The 25,018-nt window shown below is 45.1% G+C and overlaps 1 protein-coding gene across 18 annotated transcripts in view; it reads left to right on the top strand.

Annotated features, from left to right (window-relative positions):
- Nucleotides 1-25,018, top strand: part of MACF1 (microtubule actin crosslinking factor 1) — a 291,507-nt gene that overhangs the window by 110,076 nt on the left and 156,413 nt on the right. For 17 of the 18 annotated variants that reach the window (XM_060275855.1, XM_060275856.1, XM_060275857.1 and 14 more), the window contains 11 exons: nucleotides 12,836-13,002; nucleotides 13,255-13,367; nucleotides 14,952-15,058; nucleotides 16,320-16,439; nucleotides 17,918-18,013; nucleotides 20,309-20,436; nucleotides 20,659-20,752; nucleotides 21,509-21,663; nucleotides 22,061-22,358; nucleotides 23,097-23,225; nucleotides 24,325-24,402. In XM_060275855.1, coding sequence (XP_060131838.1) covers nucleotides 12,836-13,002; nucleotides 13,255-13,367; nucleotides 14,952-15,058; nucleotides 16,320-16,439; nucleotides 17,918-18,013; nucleotides 20,309-20,436; nucleotides 20,659-20,752; nucleotides 21,509-21,663; nucleotides 22,061-22,358; nucleotides 23,097-23,225; nucleotides 24,325-24,402 — 1,485 coding nt within the window. Of the gene's footprint in view, nucleotides 1-12,835; nucleotides 13,003-13,254; nucleotides 13,368-14,951; nucleotides 15,059-16,319; nucleotides 16,440-17,917; nucleotides 18,014-20,308; nucleotides 20,437-20,658; nucleotides 20,753-21,508; nucleotides 21,664-22,060; nucleotides 22,359-23,096; nucleotides 23,226-24,324; nucleotides 24,403-25,018 lie in introns of those variants that run through there. The other variant, XM_060275858.1, reaches the window with a different exon arrangement.

The raw sequence follows: 25,018 nt of genomic DNA, 5'->3' as shown, positions 1-25,018 counted from the left end.
CACCAAGATCTGCCATAAAATGCCCAAGCAATTTGGCATGGACATTTCAACGATGATGTCATTATAGAAGAGGAAACCAGGTCATATATCTCTTATTAGATGTCTCTGGAATTTTAATGTTAAAAGCAATTATTGTAGGACAGGGGCTGTCTACTAATGCAGTGTGATGGGGGACAGATGGAGCTGGCAGTTCTCAAGCCTCTTCGGTCACCATAATTTACCTAAATGCTCAGGAGTTCTCTAAAATGAGAGGCACCAGATATGAACCCCATTGAACTCCCATCCCTCTCCACCCTGCATGGAATTGGGAAACCTTTTCACTTTATAATTACTGATCATTTGCAGTGGTGTCCAAACATTTTTCAAAGAGGGCCAGATTTGATGAAGTGAAGGGCCATGAGGGCCAACCAAAGGTTTTTGGTTGTTGTTTTTTTGAAAGGGTTTCACCCCAGGAAATAAACTGCCAGATTAGGCCCCTGAAATGGACTTTGGACATGCCTGGTTTACAGGATGGGTTGTAGTTATTCTGTGGTGAGGGGTGGGCACTCTGTACATGCCCAAATCACACTTCTCTTTGTATGTCATTGATTTGCATTTTGCTACTAGGAATCAATTCAGAGGTGAGCAATTTTCAAATATTGCCCAACAATATTTTGGTACATAATTTGGTTGGTTGTTGTTTTTTTTTTTGTACCTCTCCCATCACTGCTCCTGCGGTGAGACTTCAGCATGGAATGGGACTGGACTTTTTTTTTCAGGAGCTCAACATGATGTGTAGGTTGGTGGGGAGTTCTTGTCTGTTCATTTCTCTCCTTGCAAGCGAACTGGAAGGCATTCTCGGAAGAGCAGTACAGACGACAGAAGGGTTGTGGAGCACTTTTGGCAAGGGAGAAGAAGCACAGGGAACTGGATGTATTTAGCATTTATATCCTTTCACCCAAAGGTCACAGGACAGGCCCCAACACAATACATTATACAATCATATGCCCCTCATATATAACTCACTAACAAAAGTTTCTTAAATGGAGTACTTCATCCAAGTAAAAGATTACCTCTCATATGTGAAGAAACATTTATTTTAGCAGAGAGAAGTTTAAGTGGGGAACAAAATAGCAGTTTCCAAGTGCTTACAAAAGCAGCCATAAAGTAGATGGAGAACAGCTGTTTACTGGAGATGGCCAAGAACCTGTTGGTTCTACAGCTCTACAAAGCAGTCAGGATTTTACTGTCAGCAAGCAGTTTCTTGTGCAAGGCTAAAAGCCCAACCAACATAGTGGCCCAGGGTAGCCCATGCAGACTTGGCTACAAGCAGAAAGCTGGGTGTCACTAACCCCTGGTACACACACAGCACACACCCCTATGTGTGCAAATGTTTCTGGTCCCCCAATACCCCACCAGTTTGGGAGGTGGCAAAAAGAAAGAAAAATCAAAGTAGATGCAGCCCTGGGGTGAGCAGAGGGACACATCTTTCGACCCAGCATCTTGATGGGCATGCAAACTGGCCATCAGATTGATCATGTTATGAGTGGGGAGGTGGCAAGAAGCCTCCCTCCTAAGATGATCTGCATGGATCATTTGAGGAAGGTGATGTGTGCATGTGTGAAAATGTTGGACTACAGCCCCCATCAGCCCTTGCCAGCATTACCAGTGGTCAGGGATTGTGGGAGTTGTATTCCAGCAACTATTTATTTATTTCAGAACATTTACATACCACCGAATCACTTAATTGTAGAGTTGGAAAGGTCCCTGAGGGTCATTTAGACGAATCCCCTGCAGTGAGGGAACCTCAAATATTACATACCGCTTGATCGCAATAACATTTGGAGGATACTATGTTAGCTAACCCTGCCATACTCTAAATTTATTCAGATCAAATAACACAGTACTTGGGCAACAACTGATTTGCATTGGGGTTACATTCTGGACCCCCATGTGTGCCAGCAGGGCCCTCACAAGCCCTCTCAGTTCTGCCCCCTCTTTCACCCCCTTTTGTGACATTTTTGGGGTCACTTCTGGGTTTGACACAATGCACGCATGCATGGTTGTGCACATATCAGACATGCCTAAAACTGTCACAGGCTGTGGTGTTCTAACACTTTTCATTCCACAAAGTTTCAAAGCAGTAGCCATCTTCGTATCAGTTTGTTTTGTGGTTGTCCTGCCTTTGCATGCTTAGGCATTTTAGTTTCAACATAATTGCAGCATTGCAGATCCTGTAAAACCAATCGAACAAAGAGGGAGCTACATACACCTTCAGATAGTTTGCAGCTGATAGTTTAGCAGCTGTTAATATAGAAACCACTTCAATGTTGCCCATCTCAGCAACTCTGCTTCCAGGTGGGTGCCTCCTAATGCAACCCAACCGTTGCTATTACATGTGGAGCTACAAGAGCAATTTCAATGGACTTTTCCACGGTGTTGGAAGATCTTCCACTTATTTACTGTATACATCCTGCTATATGCTGTCCACACTACAAATTATTTTAATAATCACTAAAACGTGTTTAGTACAATGCCATATTACAATATCACTGCATGCTGCAGTACTTGGTGGTACAGTGCTGTATCCTACATAAAAAAAAAGTTAGAAAAGCATTTTAGCAATAATTAAGAGATCAGTTGAAAACACATGCAAGAATACTAAGCAAGTTCATGCCCCTAGGAAAAAAACACCTCAAAACCTCTGAAAAACAAGGGTTGGTAGGCTATTGGACAAAATAGTTTTTCTTCCTGATGCTGTTTGAATGTCAAGATCCAAAATAGTAATAATCATTTTAGAGTTCCGGTTGTGGGAAGCTGTCACACAAGACTACAGTACCTGCCACATGCAGTCAGTAGATGATTATGGGGAAATACTAGGATCCAGAGGATTTCCTAGTATTTTTGAGGAATTGGAAGATTCCTGGGTCCAGATAGGATTTGATGATAATATATACAATATGGTACCTTTTGTGGCTGTAAACCTAAAACCATGTGCCTAAAACTCAGCTTCATTCAACGCAGTAGAACTTACATCTGTGTAGGCATGTAATAGGATTGTGCTGTGTGCCATTTACAGTGTTTAACATTAGGGTCTATATGCTGTTCTCCAATCTGAGGATGATGATGATGATTACCCAGACCCTGTGATTATCAGCTGAGGCTCATCTTCGTGTGCCTCCTTCACAAGACGTCTGGAGGGTGGCAACACAAGAACAGGCACCTTTTTTTTTTGCAGTGGTTCCCCACTTGTAGAATGCTCTCCTGTTGTTACATATCTTTAGGCACCAGGCAAAAACATTCCTCTTCTCTCAGGCCTTTGCTAATTAAGGAACCAATAGCCTTTTAAACTGTGTGGGTGTTGTTTTTTATTGTTACTATGTTTTGCATTTTTGTATTGTAAACCGCCCTGTCAAAGCTGGAACTCAAGGCTGCTCACAAAAATTAAAACAAACACAAATAAAACACACTTAACTCAGAACATATAAAAGTTATAGTTTAAAAGTATATAAACTATTGTTGGAATTTTAAAAATGTTTTTAAAAACTGCAACCTATGCTGATAGGAAAAAAGAAAGTGTAGCATGCTATTATGGAGTCCTTTGCTTAAGAACATTCAGTTTCCCACAGCCTGCCAGAATAAAAAGTATTCTCCAGTCAGCAGGATGACAAGGAGGCAGCCAGTCTTGGAAGTTCCAAAGCCTGTGAGCAGCATTGTCCTCAGAGTTCTCTCCCACATAGAACAGGACCCGTTAACCAAAGTTTTTGCTAGATGGATGTGACTCAGTTTTAATAGTGTATGTGGATTAAGTCAGGTTATATATATTTTTAAGGTACTGTAATTGAAACACATGTTTAATCATTTTTCTCCACACTCCTCAGTATTGGCTTCCATGCTAGTCTTGTGCAGGGCCGTAGCTACTGGGAGGTGGGGGGAGGGGAGCCAGGTTTTTTTGTCCCAGGTGAAACCTCCGTAGGGACGCCATTGAAGCTCCCTGCCCCTCCCCCCCTGTGTATGTGCATATGCATGTGTGGGCAGTGTTAGAAACAGATATGAAGGCTAGGAGCTAAATGGCACCTTAAACATAGGTTATGGGCGCAACCACGGAGCGTCTAGGTACACTTTTTTATAACAAGAATACAAAGCTGAAAATGGGTGCAAATGTGTGTAGGGGAGTGCCAAATTGGGTCTTTGACCCAGGTGAAATAAAGGCTAGTTTCACCCCTGTCTTGTGGAAAACCCTCACAGCAGATAATGGTGGGGTTTTTTGTAGAGAAAGCTTGGAAGATAGATCTATTGTAGACCATTGAAGGCTCCCTCCTCCCATCTGGAGGTCTGGAGTCCTAGTTTTAAGGTGTGTTTGGTTCATATTTTGCTGTGCTGAGATGGGGACATTCTATTGATTCCCTGGGAGTGGCAGCTTTTTTTGCCTTCCTAGGGGAAGAGCATCATTCTCTTACTAAATACCTTTATAATCTTTCCCCCACTCAAGGTTTTATTTTATTTTTTTAATCTAGCATTTGCAAACTGCCAAATGTGTGTTCTCAGTTCTTTTCTCACCATCAATTCCTTTAAGCCTTCCTTCCTTTCTTGAATAATTCCAAGGGCAGACTCTTCTGCTGAGGAGGTGCCCCGCCCCTCAGTAAGCAGCACCACTCTGGAAGATGTCTTTGAAGCTTGTTAGAGAGGCGCAAGGGCAGCCATTAAATTATCATGATACTCCAATCTGAATTGGCATGAAAAGGCTGGGGGGCTGGAGGAGGGTTGGCGAAGGGAGCTGACGGTGAATGTCAAGCCAGGTTAACCAGACGCTGCCTCTGTATATTATATCTGCTATCTGGCTGAGGTTGCTGTTATTCCAAAACATTGTGGAAATATCCCAGGGCTCAGCAACATTTTATGTCTGTCTAATTTTATTTTAGCTCAACAGTGGTGCCTAGGAGGGTGATCAGCTGAGTGTCACTTAATTCCGTCACAAATGCTTCACCATGGTCTTTGGTGAAATGAGGCTTCATAGGCCTTGGCCAACCTGGTACTGCTCGGCTGGGGCTGATGGGAGCTATAGTCCAGAATAGGGATGGGGAGAAAAATCAGTTTTGTTAGGATTTTAGAGCAAATCTACCTAATTCACACTTCCCAAAACAATACATGGACCAAAATACAGCTACCTATCAAAATTATTATTTTTAAAAAAGAATACATTCCGAAGGCTTGTTCTTTGGGAGAATAAGGCTCCCTGAAGCTAGATAAGGCTTCTGAAATAAGGCAGTTGGATACTGTAGTACTCGTATTCGGTGGAAATTGGGAAAGGCTATTGCTATAGCAAGAAAGGCCAAGTGCAGAAGACATAATGCTTAACCCTGGTTAAGATCCTGAATATACGGTGGAATGATGATGCTGTAATGCAGAAGGTTCCTTTGGACTTTATTTGTTTTTTTGTTGCCCAGCCTATACTTGTGCACTTTGCACGCCCGAGGATTCATCTAGTCTTCTAAAGCAGGTGACAGAATCTGGTGTTACCTGGTATCTCTAGTTTTAGTGGGGAGTGCAGGTTCAACCATTCCAACTTGCTTCTGAATCACATGAGTAGCTGTTTCACAGTGTAGGTGTCTGAAATTTGGGGTCTCCCCAGTGTAAGTGTTATGGTCATGTGACCTTTGATTTTCCTTCAGGCCTGTGGCAGACTTTTGAGGGGGGTGAGAGGGGAGGCTTTCTGAGGAAAGACGTTTGACTGAGAAGAGCCATCTCTGAGGCAGTAGCTAGAAAAGATGGGCTTTTCTATGTGATAAGCATGCCCGTGTCTGGAGAGAGAGGGGGGCGGAGGAGGAGGGAAGCTGATGCACAGAATACAAATGGCAAAGCTGCCTTCCTTTGGCTGTGTGGAGCAGGGGGAGAGAGGCCTGCATTCCCAGCCATCTTCCTGGTCTCTTGTTTCCAAGACAAGATGCCACTGTAGCTGATCAGGTGTGGAAATAGGACATTGCAGGTGTCTCCTCTGGGGTGGGGGAGGGACCTGGGTCCACATTTGCTTCTGGGCAGGACAGAGCAACGAATGTGACACACACACCCTCTCTGTCTTGCATCTAGGCAAGCAAAGAGGCATTACCAGAGTTCAAAGGCACATTCGAGCTAGGCAAAAACACTTTAAAAAGGGTACAAAGCAGGGCTGGTGAGGGACATGGTCTTGGGGGCAGAAGGTGTTTTTGGGGAGGTGGTGTGATACAGAGACAGTCCTGCAGGCCAGGTAGAGTGGCTTGGCAGGGCACAATTGGCCTCTTTGGCAGAGTTTTAAAGAACTGAGTAGAATGTGACAATTCTCTCATTTTATCTTCCCAAACTGTCCCATGCTCAGGGCTAGGCTGTGGGTGTTGGTTTGAGGTGAGTCACGAGCCTGGCCAGTGGTAAGGACCAGTGAGTGAGGCAGGACTGACAGGCAAGCTAGAAGTTAGGAGGACCAAAGCATGATCAAGGATGCATGAGCAGAGCAAGGCTTTGTTGCTCAAGCAAGGCTCGGCTATACTGCTTCCTGCCCAGGGAGATCCAGTGGTGAGCCCTTGTGGTCGCAGTCTGTTCGGAAGGGTCTGCACAAGGAAGCCTGTCACCTATACTGTATTTCAATGGCTCAGAACATGGGGCAGCCAGTTACAGGATTACAGAAACTCCTGTCACCCATAAGACCGGCTAGACAGGAAATATATGATTTTCATAGGACCACCAACTGAGCTTTGTGGCTGGGTATGGATTTGAACTTGGATTTCCTCAGCCTGAGTTCCAAAATATTTATGCTGTGCTACACTACCTTGGAGACTATTAGTACACTGTGTGGTGTGGCGCCACAATCCCCCTAGCAGGATCTCATGCTGCTGTGATAATATTTAAACCCAGATTCAGATAGGTAGCCATGTTGGTCTGATGCAGTTGAAATTTATTTATTTATTTATTTAAATGTCCAGTAGCATCTTAGAAACCAACTAAGTTTGCTCTGGGTATAAGCTTTCGTGTGCATGCACACTTCTTCAGATACGATCTGGAGAATTGTGCATGCACACGAAAGCTTATACTCAGAACAAACTTGGTTGGTCTTTCAGGTGCTACTGGACATTTTTATTTATTTATTTAAACCCAGAAATAACCATATGGGACAAAGGAACATGGTGGGTGTTGCTGTCCTACTACTGTGCCTTCTGGAGTATGCAGGGCTGGTTGAGGAGCTTCACACCATGCCACAGAACACTTTCCCCCAAGCTAGTGTCCTCCTGGTATCTGGAACTACAGCTCTCATCAGCCCCAGCCACCACAGTCTTCAGTGGGAGTTGTGGTCCAAAACATCTGGAGGGGTAGCATGTTGGTGAAGGCAGTGTATGAACTGGCTGTGAGCTGTGGTGATCCAGGAATATATTCTTTACCTCCCCCCAATATGACTTGCGTGTGTCTCTTCTTCCACATATCTCTGGACTGTCACAAATTGGGACATGATATTGGGTTGCTGCCAGTCATTTTGGGATGTAGTGCTGAATGGGTTTTGCTTACTTAGAAATCCTGAGTGGTGGCGGTGGTGTTTTGACCTTCCCCCTTCAGGATAAAAGAGGCACTTGACATGTACACAGAGGAGATCTCATGATTCCATGCATTCCGCAGCCCCACAGGCCCTCAGGATCTTTTGTGTGCTGCAAAAGCCCAAAGTGGCCAAGAGACCATGAAGAAAGGACTGTGAAAACGGGGTAAGGAAGCCGCAGGTCTGAGCCTGGTTCTCCTGCAAGAACTGGGTCTTGCTCCTTCATTTCCTTACAGACACAGTGGCTGGTAACTCATATGCTATCACTGTCACAGTGATGGCAAGGGTTCCACAAGTGCACTCGCTGAATTGCCTGTGATGACCGTACCTGTTGGTCTGGTGAGTGCTGACCCCAGTGTAAAGTGGAGGGTTGGGGGCTCATCTCTGACCTCCTGCTGGACTTTGAAAGTCCTTGGAGAATTCTCACTGCTTTCATAAGTCCAAAGTGAGACGCTGGCCCTCCCTGAGGTAGAAGCATAGGTAGAGGTGGAGGTAACTGCTGGCTGGTTACTAAGCCCAGCTAAAATTTGTGTGCCCTTGAAAAAGGACAATTTTCTAGCAGATGCTAAATATCCTGAATTTGTTTCCCTTCCTCAAGCCCTCCTGTAGATTGCACTAGTGGTGGTGGGAGGGCCCTCACCATTCTAAATTATGGCACGTATTTCATTCCCACAGATGTGTTGATCTTGTGAAATTGGCATCCTTCTCTCAGCCAGCTCTTGCCTGCTTACAAAGTGTTCCTTTGATTAAGGAGTGGCAATCCAGCTCGCCGTGGAAAGAGCTGAGCCCCACCCTCTTTCCCAGCGCTCGTCTCATGCCTGAAGGTGTGCACGTTCCATCAAGTGCAAAAAGCATTCGGCAGCCCACTCCCCTCTCCCTCTCTCCCTTTTATTGGAAACTGGGTCACTGTGCCGTCACCATTCCTCTGAGTGTTCTTCCAGCCGCCTGCATCGATGAAGATGGGGCTTGGCTCCCAGACAGAAAAAGAATATGCATCTGGGGATTGGTAGGGTCTGATGGAAGCCTTGCAGCATATGGGGCAAAGGCCCAGGGAGCATTTCATGCTCTCTTGCTAAACTGCTCCCTTTCTGCTCTGGAGGCAATTCCCTCTTCCACCCACTGCATTGTGTTGCCAGCAAGCCTCTTTTGGCCCTCAAATGTTGTGACTTAAGCAGACCTCATAGGTTTAGCTAGCAGATAACCAAATGAAAATCGCCTTTTCGCTGCTTGCGAAAGCCAGTGTGGTGTAGTGGTTAAGAGCGGTAGACTCGTAATCTAGGGAACCGGGTTCGCGTCTCCGCTCCTCCACATGCAGCTGCTGGGTGACCTTGGGCTAGTCACACTTCTCTGAAGTCTCCCAGTCCCACCTACCTCACAGAGTGTTTGTTGTGGGGGAGGAAGGGAAAGGAGAATGTTTGCCGCTTTGAGACTCCTTTGGGTAGTGATAAAGCGGGATATCAAATCCAAACTCTTCTTCTCTTCTTGCTTCAGATCCCTTTTCCCACCTAGTCCTGCTTTCGTTGCTGAAGGAGAGTTAGAAGCATTGAGGATTAGTGGTACCCTGGCTTAGGAATTTCTAAGGGGGAATTAGCTGCGTCCAATGGAACTGGCAGCAAAATATCAGGCCCTGCTCTTAAATGAATGTGGTGCAGGCATAGTACAAAGGTAACACATAACCCTGGTTAACATACCAGGCATATCATGAAACCAGGGGCTCAGCCAGAGCCTGGATTTGAGGGCTTATGCCTGGCATTGGGACAGAGAGACAGAGTGGGTGTTGCTGGTGTCTCATCTATCCAGCTTTATCTGAGCCAGCAGATGTAGTTTCAGGGTTGAAGAACCAGGGATGATTCTTCTGGGGGACTTAAACATTCACACAAGGGTTACCTTGGTTCAGGGCTTCATGGCCATCATGGGTGAGCCTTAATACATTACTGCTCTATTGCATTTGGTATTGTGTGTGCTTGATCTGTGGTCCGCTATAGAGCAGGTGTGGAGTGATCTGCTATCAAGAGGGGGTGTTCAATAATTCTTTTGCCATGGCCAGAGCAGGGGAGGCTTGGCTTGACTTGGTGGCAGCACATCCTTCCTGCAGGACCATTATTATGGTCCACTTCTGGAGAATTAGATAATTAGAGGAATTCTTGAATGCTTTGGAGGACATGGCTGGTGGTCTTGCTGAGGCCCTGATACCACTATGGAAAGATGAGATGGGAAGGGCCATCCTTGTGATTGCTCTTAGTGCTGTAGAGCCTGTGAGGCTCTTTGGTCTTCTGGGAAACTATTAGCCAGTGCAGCAGGCTGGGCGATGGCTGGTGTGCAAGTTCTGCAAGTCATGGAGGAAAAACGATGAAATACAAATGAGAACAGGATATGGCTGTGCTTTCCATGTGGTAGTGAGGGCAGCAAGAAAATCTTATTTTGCCGCCTCATTTTGCATCTTTAAGGAGCTGTCCAGCAGAGTTGTTTTGAGTTTGTATTAAATGTAAAGATCCTATCCCAAGGAAGAGGGGGATGGGACCTTCTGTCTCTTGCTATGACAAATTTGCAAAGCATTTTGAGGATAAAGTTGTTCCTGTCAGCTCCAAACGAAGGTATGGCTGGACCAACTTCTCTTTCCCGTTTTAGAACCAGCTCTAGAAGTTGAAAATCATTGATTTGTACCTGGAATTAAGTAGACATTTCTGTAATTAGGGCTGATGTATTTATTGTTTTCAGGAGCTATAGATTTGGTGTGTTTAAGGGAATTTTGTTCCTGCCCCCCACTGAGATCATTGTGATGAAAGGTAGTTTATAAATATTTTAACTAAATAATATAGTGAAATACTGTAGAAGCAAGACTAGCTTCAGTCTAGAGAACCTGGAGAGGTGAGGGAACTGCCATGACTGTGATTTGCTCAGTTCAGGTATTATACAGAGTTAACATACATTGAATTTGCAAGGGACGCGGGTGGCGCTGTGGGTTAAACCACAGAGCCTAGGGCTTGCCGATCAGAAGGTTGGCGGTTCGAATCCCCGCGACGGGGTTAGCTCCCGTTGCTTGGTCCCAGCTCCTGCCAACCTAGCAATTCGAAAGCACGTAGATAAATAGGTACCACTCCTGCGGGAAGGTAAACGGTGTTTCCGTGTGCTGCTCTGGTTTGCCAGAAGCGGCTCTGTCATGCTGGCCACATGACCTTGAAGCGGTACGCCGGCTCCCGTGGCCAATAATGTGAGATGAGCGCAGCAACCCCAGAGTCAGTCAGGGGCTCAGGTGTCCCTTTACCTTTACATTTGCAAGCACACTTCAGGCTATGGAAGCCTGTATCCAGGTTTGTGACCAACTCTTGGCTCTCTCTCAGGTATTGAGGTGCAACACTGAACCATTTTTAAGGGGAAACAAGCTATTTTTTTTAAAAAAAAATATATTCTTGAAAGTGTTTTATTATTGAGTGCTGTTTTTATTACTGTATTCTAGTGATACTAGTGGTTTTTAATAGTGCTGTGTATTTCTAGTGCTCTGTTTTACAGTTTTGTTAGTGTGAATTGCTTTGGAAACTACAGTAGTTTGAAAAGAGGGCTCTATAAATAACTTAAATAACTTAAAATAATAATAAACAAATAAGCACGGGGTCCGCAAGGGCCATGGAAACATCAAGCAAAATTGGTTCTTTTAAGTGAATCTAGCCACTTCTTTTAGTTTCCTAAGTATATCTAAAGCACCTCCATCCACACTGTATCCACACTGGTTTGTATAAAGAATATGCACCACAGCAGCTGCACAATGGCACATTTCTCTCTCTCTCTCTAATCTGTCTGATTGCACAGAAATGCACAGCACAGTGGCTGCTTCTGCTTCTGTGAATCTGGAAGGGGGATGGGTGGGATGCTAAGCCATCTGCATTCATCATGGAGGAGGGGGAATGCCCTGATTGGCAGGCAGTGGCTCAGTGGTGGACAGATGTTATCTGAACTGCTGGCTGGCACAGGGCTGGCCTTCCTCATCACCAACCAAGGAGAAAAGTGCTTTAAAAATACTTTGGTAAATAAATATTTTTAGGCCATAATATAGCTGCTACTTTCAGTTTCTGCAAGTGTTACATGCTAGCCTCGTGAAGCTATGGCCAAGCTTCTTAAAAAAAAATTTTTTTGGATAAACTTTATTGAAATTCAAATTAAAAGTATACAAATAAAATTGATACAAATAATATAAACAAAACAAAACATACAAATTATACCAATAATAATAATAAAGCCTTACTGATAAATACCTAAATCATAACTTAAATAAAATAAATCATATACAGTATATCAAATAAAGTAATTTCTTTTAACTTCTTGAGAACTCTCCTCTAAACAGACTTCCACTTGTCGTCCTCCTGGGCTAATAAACTCTCATACAGTACTTCCGAACTACTTCTCTTCACTTTCCATTTTTGAATCTCTACGGGATATTAAAAATAAATCCAAGTCTTCACAGAGGGCCATTGCCTTTTCAAATAATCCCCAAACTTTTCCCAATTCTGATTAAATTTCTGTCTGCTACACTCTCTAATTGAATTTGTTAATAGTAGGTGAAGCCAGAGCCAACGAATTCCAGTTTTGTCCCCATCTTCCTCCCTGTTGTTATTCAAGGGGTGACCCTGAGACCCATGAGGAAGAAACTGACTGGCAGGTGGGGGCTGGACAAAGACAGATTGAGACTATTGAGCCAGCGCATCATTCACCCTAAAGCACTAGCCTCCACTGCTTCATCAAATATCTCCCTTTTCTGCCTGTGCCAGAACCACAAGCCAGCTCACGAGACAAAATAATATCCATTAACAGACAGATGAAATGTAAAGCTTTTATACCAGTTAAAACAAAGATAAGATCAACCAATGAGCTGGAATTAAACCAGCCAGAAAGCTCAGCTCTCTCCCTTGTGCCCCTTCCTCAGCACCTAAGGTGAGCTGGTTATCTGGCTGCCTGAGCCCACTGGCTTACCTCGACATGCAGCAGGGCCATCCTGCCTTGACCATGCACTCTCACTCCAAAGTGCTTCCTTGCCATGGAAGCTGCCTTACATCACATCAGACCCTTGGTCCACCTAGCTCAGTATGGTCTACAATGACCGTCAGCTGCTCCGCAGGGTTTCAGACTGGGGACATTTCCTAGTTCTACCTGGAAATGCCATGGGCCATTGAACCTGGGACCTTCTGCGGGCAAGGCAGTTGCTCTACCACTGTGCTACAGCCCTTTCCCCCCAGTAGTTTCATTGCATCTGACATGGTGTTCTGCCAAATGAAGCGACTGCTTCAAGGCTGTGGTCTTCTCTTCCAGATCTCTGACATCTACATCAGTGGCGAGTCAGGAGACATGTCCGCCAAAGAAAAGCTCCTTCTATGGACGCAGAAGGTGACAGCGGGCTATGTGGGAGTGAAGTGCACCAACTTCTCATCCTGCTGGAGTGATGGAAAGATGTTCAATGCTATTATTCACAGATACAGGTATGTGTCTATTTTCCCCGCCCATCTAGGAGGGCAACCTGGAAAAATGGTAAAACTTCTAAAGCTAAAATGAAATCACGTGCAGATGCTAAATGCTCATATTCTGCAGTTTGAGTCCCAAATACTGAGATTTCTTACTTTAAATTCTGAAATCTGATTTTGAATACACTTAAAATGTGTTATCTGTAGCAGAAGTTTCTGACGACAGCAGTCTGCAAATGTGGAATCACATTTTTTTCCTGTCTCCTGCAGGCCAGATTTAGTGGATATGGAAAGAGTTCAGATTCAGAGCAGCCGAGATAATCTGGAACAGGCCTTCGAGATTGCAGAGCGGCTTGGGGTCACCAGGTTGCTGGATGCAGAAGGTGATGATGGGGCAAGTCAGCTGGGCAAATGCAGTGACTTTTGAGCAGTAGAAATGGCATTCTGTTGATGCTTTACTATGGAATGCAGATACAACCTGGCTGCCTCTGAGTAAACTCCACATGTTGACCTGCTTCTTATGGTTTCATGGCCAGCCTAATGTTTACTCAGTTGATTCTGATACTTTTCTGAACGAATAAATATAATGTTTGGGGTGCTGGTGCTGGGAAATCTACCATTTTTTGCTGGTCAGTCTTGTAGTCGGCAGCCTCCTGTCCATCTCCTTCCAAGCCCCCATCCATCTTTTCCTTGGGAAGGGAGTATGCTGTACTGGGTGCTGCTAGGCAAAAGTGCCTGTGGTACTTTCACCCAACAGCATTCAAGATACAAGCACAATGCCCTATCAGAGGGAAGGGTTGACAGGAAAGAGAGTATTTTCCCACTCTGGAGCATGACATGTTGGTGGGCAGGTGTGGGGTTACTAGATTGGTTTCGCCTTGGTTGCACAGCGGCCAAACAACCCCCAGCTCTCCTCCCAGATTTGAGCCAGGGAGGTGGCAAGGAATGCTGCACACCCACCAGGTGATCCTCACTCACCTCTGTCAGGTGTAACACCTGTTGCTGATCATGCTTGACAGTGAGCCATGCTTGACAGTTACCCTTGCCATGGCAAGCAGAATGGTTGAAACTTGATTAGGATAGGGCACAATTGTTGTTGTTTAGCACTGTTTTGTGTATGTTGTGCTTTTAAGGAGTTGCATAAGTAAAAGTACAGGTAGCTGCCTGTAGAGGAGCTCACAGCCTAATTTTTTTACAGTGGAGTGAAGGTAAGAAATGGAGGGAAGAGGAGGCTCAGGAACAGCAAAGAGGACAAAGTATGAATGCAAGTCTTGCAGAGAGGATTGAATTATGTAGGACCTCTAGAAACACTGTTAGGCATCTATTTATTTTACTGATCTGAATAAATAAATAGATTTGCACTGATTAATCAAGTAAGGCTTCTGCTTAAGATTCATGTCAGATCTGAAGCTCTCTCTTGGAGTTGATTTAAACATTCAGCAGAATTGCATGCTGCTGCTTTCCTTGGGTTGCGTGTTTAGCTGCTCTGCTCTGTGTACATGCAGGATGTGTGTGTGTGTGTGTGGTTTATGCAAAAATGTATACACTCCTTTTTGCCTCAAAAAGGGCTGCTCAAAGTGGCTTACAGAATATGAAAACAAGCATAGAAATGATTAAAGCACAATTAGCAGTCTAAAGGCAGCATCAAAGAGGAAAAGCACAGAGCTAAAACTATAAATAAATAAATTTAAATTAGGCTCCCTTCATTCAGAAAATCACAGTGCCAGGGAAGAATTATTCTAGGTTAGCTTGTTTTCTTTGTGGAAGGAGTATTCTCTCCTCCACAGTAGAGCTTTGAGACCTTTAATCATACACATATGTGAATATTGAAGTGGTACAGTCCAGGAAAATCTGGACTTCAGCTCTTGGGATGTATTTTTATGAATAGGAATACAAAGCTACCTTTTATGCTTCAGTTCTTTTCAGTTCACCCATTTGACTGCTTCATTCTTTCCCCTTTTTTCTAGATGTGGATGTTCCCTCACCAGATGAAAAGTCTGTGATAACTTATGTGTCTTCAATTTATGATGCCTTTCCCAAAGTCCCAGAGGGAGGAGAAGGCATCAGTGCCACCGTAAGCTTTGCTGCTGCTTTTTTTCTTCTTCATTCTGATGGGACCATCCTGGCACATGAATGGCTTTTGGACTGGGCCACTCCAAAATGTTTTGGAAATTGCTCTCAGGAAATGGACAATGTGCATATGTTGACTTGAATGAGCCGGTGGGCAATTAGCTAGGAGGGGGGGGGGACAGGAACCTTGACTAATCAAAATTTGGACAATGTGCTTCTACAGTATTGGGAGGAATGCTTCTGAAATCCATACCATATGTCCAACCAAAATGTCACAAAGTTGAGTGCAAGCTTTTGAAAAGTTTCTCCAGAACTATTTATCATGCTTGATGGTAAACAAAGAAGGAAAGAGGTGGAGAAAAATGCATATATTTGGTGGTGAAGCCCTCTCAGTCTGCATCTTGTAAGAGTTAAATTGGAGTGAGGGGTGAAGTAGCAGACCGCCAGCTGAAGCTGTACCTGCTGTTTAGGTGTCAGGTACTGAGGGCCCTTGTGTAGCAAAAAAAGATTGACTGTGGCTGTTCTGCTACATATGTAAGTTGAAACACTGTTACCTGGGTCTGTCCTTTATCCTTATGGGAAACATACAGGTTCCTTCAGAGGCAGACAACACAGAAGCTAGGTGGGCTTGTATTAACAAAAGTTGAGGTTGGTAGTGTGCTCCATTAAAAAAAAAAGTCAGTAGAAACCCAATCAGGTAGCCACACCTAGCAGATGGAGAGGATGTTCCCCCTGAGAAGGTGGCATAAAATCCTGTCCCTTCATATCAGGATCCTCTGAAAAACCATCACAAAAAGGGGAGCTGGTTGTCCTTTTACTGCAAAAGGCTGGACAAAGACTTGCAAAGCTTTAAACTACAGGAGTGGCTGTTCCTAGAGACCTGGGACTTGATGTCCCTGTTGCTGGGTGATTTCTGGCTCTGTGGCTCTGGCACTGAGGCATCTCTAGGCAACCCCATTCCTTCTTGACCTTTGCATAAACCCTGCTTTTTAAGGCTGTGGGCCATTCTCCAACCTCGTTCCTGCTGTATATGTAGACAGGCTCTGAGACCTTGACTCATACCAAATTGGATGGAGACCATTTCTGGCAGCAAGCTGGCTGTTACACTGATACAGTATTCTGAGACACTCAGTGGAAAGCATGCATCTGCATGACTCTTCCTTTCTCCTATTTGGCGTAATATTTTGCCTACTGTTCATTTAGAGCAGTTGCTTCATAATCATTTATCCCACATAAAAGGCTGTTCTTTCCCTCTCTTTCTGTAGGAAGTGGACACAAGGTGGTTAGAATACCAGAACCATATAGATTCTCTCATCTCCTGGATCAAGCAGCACACGATAATGATGTCTGACAAATCTTTTCCCCAGAACCCTGTAGAGCTCAAGGTAAACTTCAGATCCATTTTCTCTAGCCATGTCTTGTATGCTTCCTTATGTGAGCCCCCCGCTCTGCTCTCCACTGAATGATTGTTCCCTCTCCTCAAAATCTAAATCAGAATATTTATTGGTATGTACATGGGACAAATCATAGCTCAGGTTTGGTTCATACAATCCCTGAACTGACTTCCAATGATAAGCTTAGTGACTGAGGTACAAAGAACCACTAATCCCCCAAAGATCATATATATAAGGGTCTGGTTGCTTCTGTTTCAAGTGTATCTGACGAAGTGTGCATGCACACGAAAGCTCATACCAAAATAAAAACTTAGTTGGTCTTTAAGGTGCTATTGAAGGAATTTTTTTATTTTGCCCCAAAAGATCAGAGAGATTCTCTCTTCCTCTCAGCCTGTGTCATCCGTAGCAATCTTATAATTTCTATTGTGTGTGGAGGTCACAGTTGGGGAGAGAAGTTCTCACTGGTGAATGATCCAGAACTGACATTGCGAATCTCTTGCTCATGTAGACAGTGTTTACTAGTGTAGGACAGGTGCCCTTGGGACTTTCCATGTGCCATCTGTGTGTCTTCCTCAACTGCCTGGTTGGAATGTGCCCTTGGATTATGATAATGCCTCTTCCTTGTCTGGGTGGAGAACAGAGGAGTGTTTGTGTGCCTGGCTTTTGCATGGCTGGAATCCAGCCTGCTGTGCAAAGGGTTAAGGTTATACCTGTTGCTCCACCTGTTTTTGCTTCTAGACCAACCCCCTAGTGGCATGTGTCCACTATAAGGTTATCTTATAAAGCGACCCTTGGGCTGAAAAAGGCTCCCTGTCCACATAGCGCAGACTACAGTGATCTGAAAGCAAATACTAGGAGCATGCTAGGTGTTTGTGGATCAGATGGCTGGAAAGAAGGGGGCATAGCTCATGAATTAGAACATCTGCTTTGTATGCAGAAGGTCTCAGGTTCAATCCCCAGCAGTATCTCCAGGTAGGGCTGGGAAAGACTGCCTGTTCGTGACCCTGGAGAGTCACTGCCAGTCAGCATAGAGATTTCTGAACTAGATGAACTGATAGTCTGTAAGGAAGTTTCTAGCTGCAGATGACTCAAGTGAGTGAGCCAAGTCAGGGCAAAACAGTTAACCAGTCTGTTGAGGAGACAGATAATGTTGATCACTTTGGAACCCAGATGTTGGCAAGGTCCACTAAAGCTCCCCAAATGAAATGAAATTTAAGCAGGGATTGGGGTCCACCTTGCATCTCTGTTGAGACTAATGACAAAGACCCAGGCAGCACTGAGCATCTCTCCCAGTTTCCTGCCATTTCTTTCTGCCTTCTGTCTGTTCACTTTTCAGGGATACTCTGTGGGTGAGGATGGGACACCTTTTCCCCTACACTGTGAGGGCTAGTAGCAGCTGCGTATTTCCCCCACTTCCATGAGTAAAGTGATTTGCTGCATGGTGACTCCTTTGCTCTTTATTCTTGCAGGCACTTTATAACCAGTACATACACTTCAAAGAAACAGAGATCCCAGCAAAACAGCAAGAAAAGCGAAGCATTGAGGATCTGTATAAACTACTGGAGGTGAGACAGGTTCTTGGATGAATAGGCAGTTCTTTTAAACATTAGAAAGAGTTTGGTGGACTTTAGTCACATTTGTTCAGCTTGCGTTTGTCCTTCAGCAGCCTGCCCAGCCTTCTTCATATATCTCTTTGGTTTTTGTCCTTTCTAGTCCCAACCTTATTCTTAAAAAAAAGTTTGTTGTTCCTTGGTCTTATTATACAGTGGTAACTCTACTTACACATTTAATGCATTCCGAACGCACATCCGTAAGTCGAAAAAAATTGTAAGTCGAATCCCATAGGAATGCATTGGGAGACAAAATTTGTAAGTCGAAGCAACCCTATCTAAAAATTCATAAGTAGAAAAAATCCTATCTAAACTGCATCCAAGATGGCGGACGGAGCTCCATTCGTAAGTAGAGTTATTCGTAAGTAGAGGTACCACTGTAGTTTCTTAGCCATTGTCGCATCTCCCTTATTTGCTAGAGTCAGGGGAAGACTATCACAGTAGGAAATTACCTAGGCTCTTAGCATCCCCAAGGCTTTAACTTATTTTCTTTACTAGCTGGCCCTGCCACGCGTTGCTGTCGGTTATTTGTGTGATTTCCCCTACCCTGTGCCAATCCATGACGTATCCCTGTGATTCCCCCACTCCTCCCCTCACCCCCCGGCTTATCCCAACTCTGTCCTGATCCATGACCTATTATGCCCCCTCTTCCCCCCACCCCCAGTTTATCCCTGTGATTTCCCCCTCTCCTCCCCCTAACCCCCCCACTTAGCCCTGTGATTTCCCTCCTCTCCTCCGTCCAACCCCCCCTCCCCGGGTTATCCCTGTGACCCGTTCATTTTGCACACAATCATTCCCCCAATGTGTGTGTTCTGTAAAAATTTGCCCTGTCCCAACCCTGACTCCCCTACCCATGTGTTTTATGTGAAATAACATTTATTCTACCCAAAGGCACGACCCTGTAAAAGGCCCATATTCAGTTGATTCTATGCTGTGGCCTATTTGGCCCCCCCATCCAACCTCCAGTGAGGCCCCTAAATCCACTCAGCCTAGTCTGCAAAGTCGAGGCAAGATACTGTGGAGAAGGCAGGTTTCATCCCTGTGTCTCCCCCCAACCTGTTCTGACCCATTACCTATCCCTGCCCCCTATTCGGCCCCCCATCCCCCCCAGGCACGCCCCGACCTCCACTTGGCAATGTTGGGCCTTGTTGCTGCAAAAGGCCTGTTTTCAGTTGGTTTGGCCTTGTTGCTGCTTACCTTTAATTTCCTTTTTTTGATTGTAGAAGTTGTAGTATTGTAGAGGGAAAGGATCGGAGGACGTTGCTGTAGAGGTTTTGAGGACGTTATTTTTGAGTGGTTTAAGATGTCGGGAAAGCGTCTATGTGGTGCTGTGGGGAGGGGTTGAGAGGGAAGGTTTTGGAGAATGGTGGCAGTGAACGGATTGGAGGGTGCGTGCCCCTGTAGAGGATCTGAGGACGTTGGTTAGAAGGGTATCAAAATGGTAGAATGGGTATTTGAGGGCCTGTGGGGGGGTTATGATTGTGAGAGGGTAAGGAGCGGACGACGGTGAGAGAATTTAAAGACGTATTAGGATGATTGAGGGAGTGTGAGAGGATGATTGAGGGAGTGTGAGAAGATTTTAGGAAGCTTGTAGGAGGTCAAGACGTTGATGTCGTGTTTCTCTGCTGAGGTCTTTGACACCTCTGCCGGATGGATACATGTGAGTGGTGGATCTCATGGTGGAGGCGGGGTTTGTGGGTATGGTGTAGATTTCACAGGAAGGGAGAGGGTGTACTGTGGGAGGAAATCCACTTGAGGGTGCTGTTTTACTTTGTTGAAAAACAGGTTTTTACCTGCGGAGGTGTGAGATGTGTGGGTTTCCCCCCTCTAACAACACTTGGAGAGTGACCTGGATCGTTGTGTCAAAATTTCAGGACGATCGGTCAAGCGGATACGGAGAAAAGTGGAGCCCGCACTTCCATGATTTTTACATTTTCTTATATATAGATTACATTAAGATCCCTCCTTTTCCTCCAAGGGGCTCAGGGTGGCATATATGGTTCTCCCCTCCCCACTCCACCTTTTATCCTCACAACTGTGGTAGATTAAAACAAGAGGCATAGACTTGCCCAAGCTCATCCAGTGTGAGCTTTGTGACTGAGCCTCCCTGGTCATAGTCCAGCACTCTAACCACTACACTGTACCACGTTGGCTGTCATCTTGGCTTGTGCCTGGGCATGGGTAAAGTGAGTCAACAAAGGCCAGTCTATGGGCCTGAAGAAACAGTTCCTCTTCATTTGTGCTTTCCAGACCTGGATTGAATTTGGGCGCCTTAAGCTGCCACAGGGTTATCATCCCAATGACGTGGAGGAAGAATGGGGCAAGCTCATCATAGAAATGCTGGAACGTGAGAAGTTGCTGCGGCCAGCCGTGGAAAGGTAGGTGGTGAACTGTTGAACAGGATGACTAAGAACCCCCTTTCCCTGCCAGCAGGCAAGGACAACTACGTCCTTTGTGATGTAGTAGCATTAAAAACAATTAAACGGATGTCATAATCAATGGCATATAAAACATAAATTCTAATGAATAAATATTCCACTTTTAAAAGTATTTTTTCTGGCTTTCTGTTTTAATTCTGGTGAATGACACTGTTCCTTCAGGTTGGAGCTGCTGCTGCAGATTGCAAACAAAATCCAGAATGGGACTCTCAGCTGCGAAGAGAAACTCACCCTGGCAAGGAACACGCTACAAGCTGTGAGTCTTTCCCTTCTGTTATTCAGCTCTCCCTGATCGTCTCTCAGATCCGCACCTGCAGGGTCTCAGCATGCAAATGAAGGCAGTCAAGACCTCTCAGCTTTCAAGCAGCAACAAAATTTGTAGATTCTCTCACTAGGAAAATGCACATATAGAACCAAAGGTTTGGCTGGCTAGAAGAGTTTAATATGTTGGATTTCACACTGCCTCCAGCTCCCAAAGCTTCCTCAGTTGTCTTATTATTCCCCCCTCTTGCTATCAGGAACACACAGCTCTCTTATCTGTAGGAGCTGGGTGATGTATTCCTTGGTCCTTCCTGCCTCCATCCTTCCCACAAGCCTTGCTCCTCTGCCATTCTTCCTCCAGCCTCTGTGTTTTTTCCCTTTTGCCCAATCAGCACCCTACCCACCAGCCTCATTACCTCCAATATCTGAAGTGCTCCTTGCCCCTCTGCCCACTTCAGGCATGCAACTTGCTCTGATTTCTAGCTCCATTTCAAGTGCAGCCAAACTAGATTTTCATGCCCTGCACAGATGTGGTACTTTTAGTCAACACTGTATTGCTTGACATCTTAAGGATAGAATGTTCATGAATATTCCACAACATCATGCCAGCTCAGCTCAGTGGGACTTGCAAGTGATGGCTATTTATTTGCTTTTAAAATATGAGCTTCTGCACGTTAGTCAGATCTGCTTGTCCTAGAAATACACTGCAAAGTGAGAAACTCAGTAATAACCTCAAATCCTCTCCTGCCAGGATGAAGCGCACCTGGAGTCAGGCCAGTTGGTGCAATATGAATCTGATGTTGTCATGTACCTCCAGGAGTGTGAAGGGCTCATCCGCCAACTACAGGTGGATGTTCAGATACTCCGGGACGAGAATTACTACCAGCTGGAGGAGCTGGTCTTCAAGTAAGGCGTTTCATGTGTGGAGCCAAGGAATGAGGGTGTGGGTTATATTCAGCTGGGCTCAGAAGGAGCATTTGGAGAACAAGAATGTTCTGATAGATGACATGCACTGTTAATGCAGTCCTGGTGGTGATGGTGGAATGAGTTTGGCAAATTTAAGCTGAAAATGCCTTGGGGAAACACCTTATTTGGGGCAGGGTGAGCAGAAGAGATTAGTATGTTGGGTCATCTTTCAAAAGCTCTTACCCCATCCTGAGGAAGTGTGCAGAAATGGGGGGTGATGGTGGGTGTGCCTGGCTCATGTGTGCAGGAACCTGCCCTGGTTGGAGAATGACCTTGTGAGCCCACAACCTCATCGACATTCTCCATTCTGCCCCCTCTTGCTTGATTTCTCTCCCAGGATTATGAGGCTTCAGGACGAACTGGTGACATTGAGGCTGGAATGCACTAACCTCTATCGGAAGGGGCACTTCTCCTCCCCCTCTTCCTTGGACTTTGTCCAGCCTTCCTCCCTGAGCACCAGGCACCTTAAGGCTCAGCCCTTGCTGAAGGGAACGCACACAACAGCCACCACTGCCTCTACCTCCTGGTTCCGGAAGCCAATGACCCGTGCAGAGCTGGTGGCCATTTCGTCCTCCGAAGATGAGGGCAACCTCCGGTTTGTGTATGAGTTGCTCTCTTGGGTGGAAGAGATGCAGGTGTGTTGTTTAATGTTAAACAAAACATAATTCAGGTGATGAGGTGTATGTGTGGGCAGAACAAATGCCGTTTTCAAATGCTTGGTGTGATCACTTAATACTCATTCTTTACATCACTTTTTTATTTAAGGGGACCTGGTTTACACAGTCCTTTGCCAACCTGACATTGCCTAGATGTTTTGGACTGCACTTCCCATTGGCCAGCACTGATTTAGCTGGTGAAATATACTATAACTTTTAAATGCTCCATCAGACAATTCCTTGGGAATGGCTAAAGAAGTCTTAAACTGGCTTTAAATTATGCCCTGGCTAATGTTCTTGAGCAGCTTCCACAAAAGTCTCTCTGAGTGTCCTTGAGAGGTTGGTCCAAAGTTGACTTAGTTAACTGCATGTGTCTAGTTTCTTTTAATGGGACACAGAAAGTGAAGCTGTCCTTAAGTTACTTATTTTAAAAGAAGCCCCATGAGAAGAACCCTGCTGGAATAAGGCCAAACACCTGTCCAGTCCAGCATCCAGAATAAAGTCCTTTTGGTTATTAACATTTGGGCTAGTATTCCAGTTCACCTTGGTGAATTTCTTGATAGCCAACAGTTTACAGAAGAATGGCATGACATGGCAGGAGTGTGATGCTTTCTACCTCTTAATAATTGGGTTGCAGCAAGCAAGGGTTAGCTGCTGTTGTTTTGCCCACAATTCAGCTGGGAAATGCTGACATTGCCTCTTCTGTGCTGGTTTCAGATGAAGCTGGAGCGGGCTGAATGGGGGAGCGACTTGCCAAGTGTAGAATCCCAACTGGAAGTCCAGCGCCATGTCCACAGCAGTGTGGAAGACCTAGGCTCCAGTGTGAAAGAGGCCAGGATGTATGAGGTAAGCAGGGACGCCTGGGGTGGGGTGTGAAGGGCGGCAGGACTGGTTTAGCTCACATCAAGAAAGGCGTGGAGGTTCCAGAGCAGCTCCAAAGAAGACAAGCAAAAGGTTGTGGGAGAGCATAATGTGGGAGGTAAGAACTGGAGGAGGAGGAGGAGCTGATTTTCGTTTGGAGGAGAGAAGCCTCCGGCCGCAGGAAGGGGTTGCTTTAGAGTAGCCTTTCATCTCTAGCTTGCACTCAGCTCCAGATGCTTTGGATGTCAACTCCCATGGCAAACATGATGGTTGGGGTGGTTGGAGTTATAGCCCAAAACATTGAGCTGGTCACCAACTTTATGGGGAAGGTGGCCTGGGGGCCTTTATATGCAAGCTCTTTACACTTGGTTTTGCAGAAGCAAAAATATAAATCTGTTGAATTAGATAGCCAGGCTTTCTTTTGTTAGCTTGAGTATCCTTTTCTGCCCCACTAAGTTCATGTTCCTGAGAGGAGATCTCATGCAGTTGCTGCTGGATTGGGGCCTCTGGGGTGTGTTGCTCTAAGGATAAAATTCATTCTAAGGGAGGGGTTGCCGAAATAGTGTGCTCCAGATTTTGTTGGACTCCAACTCCCATCAGACCCAGCAAGCATGAGTAATGTTCACAAATTATAGGAGTTGTAGCCCAGGGACATTAGGCTACCACTGCTCCAAGGGGGAAACACATCTTGGGACAGTCAATGTGCGTGTGGAGGGTTTTGATAGTGTGAAAACGATCCCTTAGGAGGATTGGGAATAAGTTCTGTGGCTAAAAGGGACACATAGAAGTCTGCTGTGCTCAGACTTCATTGTGCTGCTTTCAACAGGCCATCTGCCAGGGATTATTAGCTGTGATTCCTGCACTGCAGGGGGTTGGACTAGATGATCTTTGGGGTACCTTACAACTCTACAATTCTATGATTCTATATTTTATGATGCATGCAAGATTTGGGAAAGTGGAGGGATAAGGAAGAGATGAGAGAATTTTAATAGGACCTCCAGCTCTCTGTGCATTTCTAGTTAGGCGTGTAACTTTTGAACTGCTTCTGATCCACTTCTTTTTCTCTTCCTCCTGTTTTTTAAAGGGTAAAATGTCTCAGAATTTCCACACTAGTTACATGGAGACACTGGGGAAGCTGGAGACCCAGTACTGCAAACTGATGGTGAGTTGTATTTTGGGTTGATTCCTGTAACCAGCAAAGTGTCAGGGAACCTCATTCAAGTTCACAAGTTGTTGGAAGCCCCTCAAAGCTGTAAATTGCAACTTTATTCATGGAGGCTTAAAATTTTTGCCTGTGTGCCTGAAACCCTTTCTGTGCAATCTCTTTTAAATAAAGGTTTGCCTTTTCCTTGTTTTGTGGTTCACAATCTACCTCACATCTTCAAGGAGTGTTTCTGTGGCAGAAGAATGAGAATGTCTCCTTTAAGAAGCACTTGCTATGCAGTCTTTTCATTGATTTAGTTAAAGCATCCCCCCCCCCGTGCTGCCACTCCCCCCAAAAAGAAAAGAAAGGCTTATATCAATATGAAGTCTGTTCCTGCCCTCAGATTTATAACACAAAAGGAAAGGGAATTGGGAAGAATGAGGAAAAATAGCAAAGGCACAACTTCTTAGTTACAGAGTTGTTGTAATGACCAGCTGGAATGGCAAGCGTTCAGCAATATGAGGACCCTAAAGTTGATCCAATGGAAAGGCCTTGCATTTCTGTCTTTCCCTCTGCTTTGTTCCTTGGGAAATATAATACATACAGTGGTGCCTCGCTTAACGAATGCCCTGTA

Source organism: Zootoca vivipara, chromosome 6, assembly GCF_963506605.1.
Source record: "Zootoca vivipara chromosome 6, rZooViv1.1, whole genome shotgun sequence".
In the NCBI taxonomy this organism is placed as follows: Eukaryota; Metazoa; Chordata; class Lepidosauria; order Squamata; family Lacertidae; genus Zootoca; species Zootoca vivipara.
This window is presented reverse-complemented; position numbering and strand designations above follow the sequence as displayed.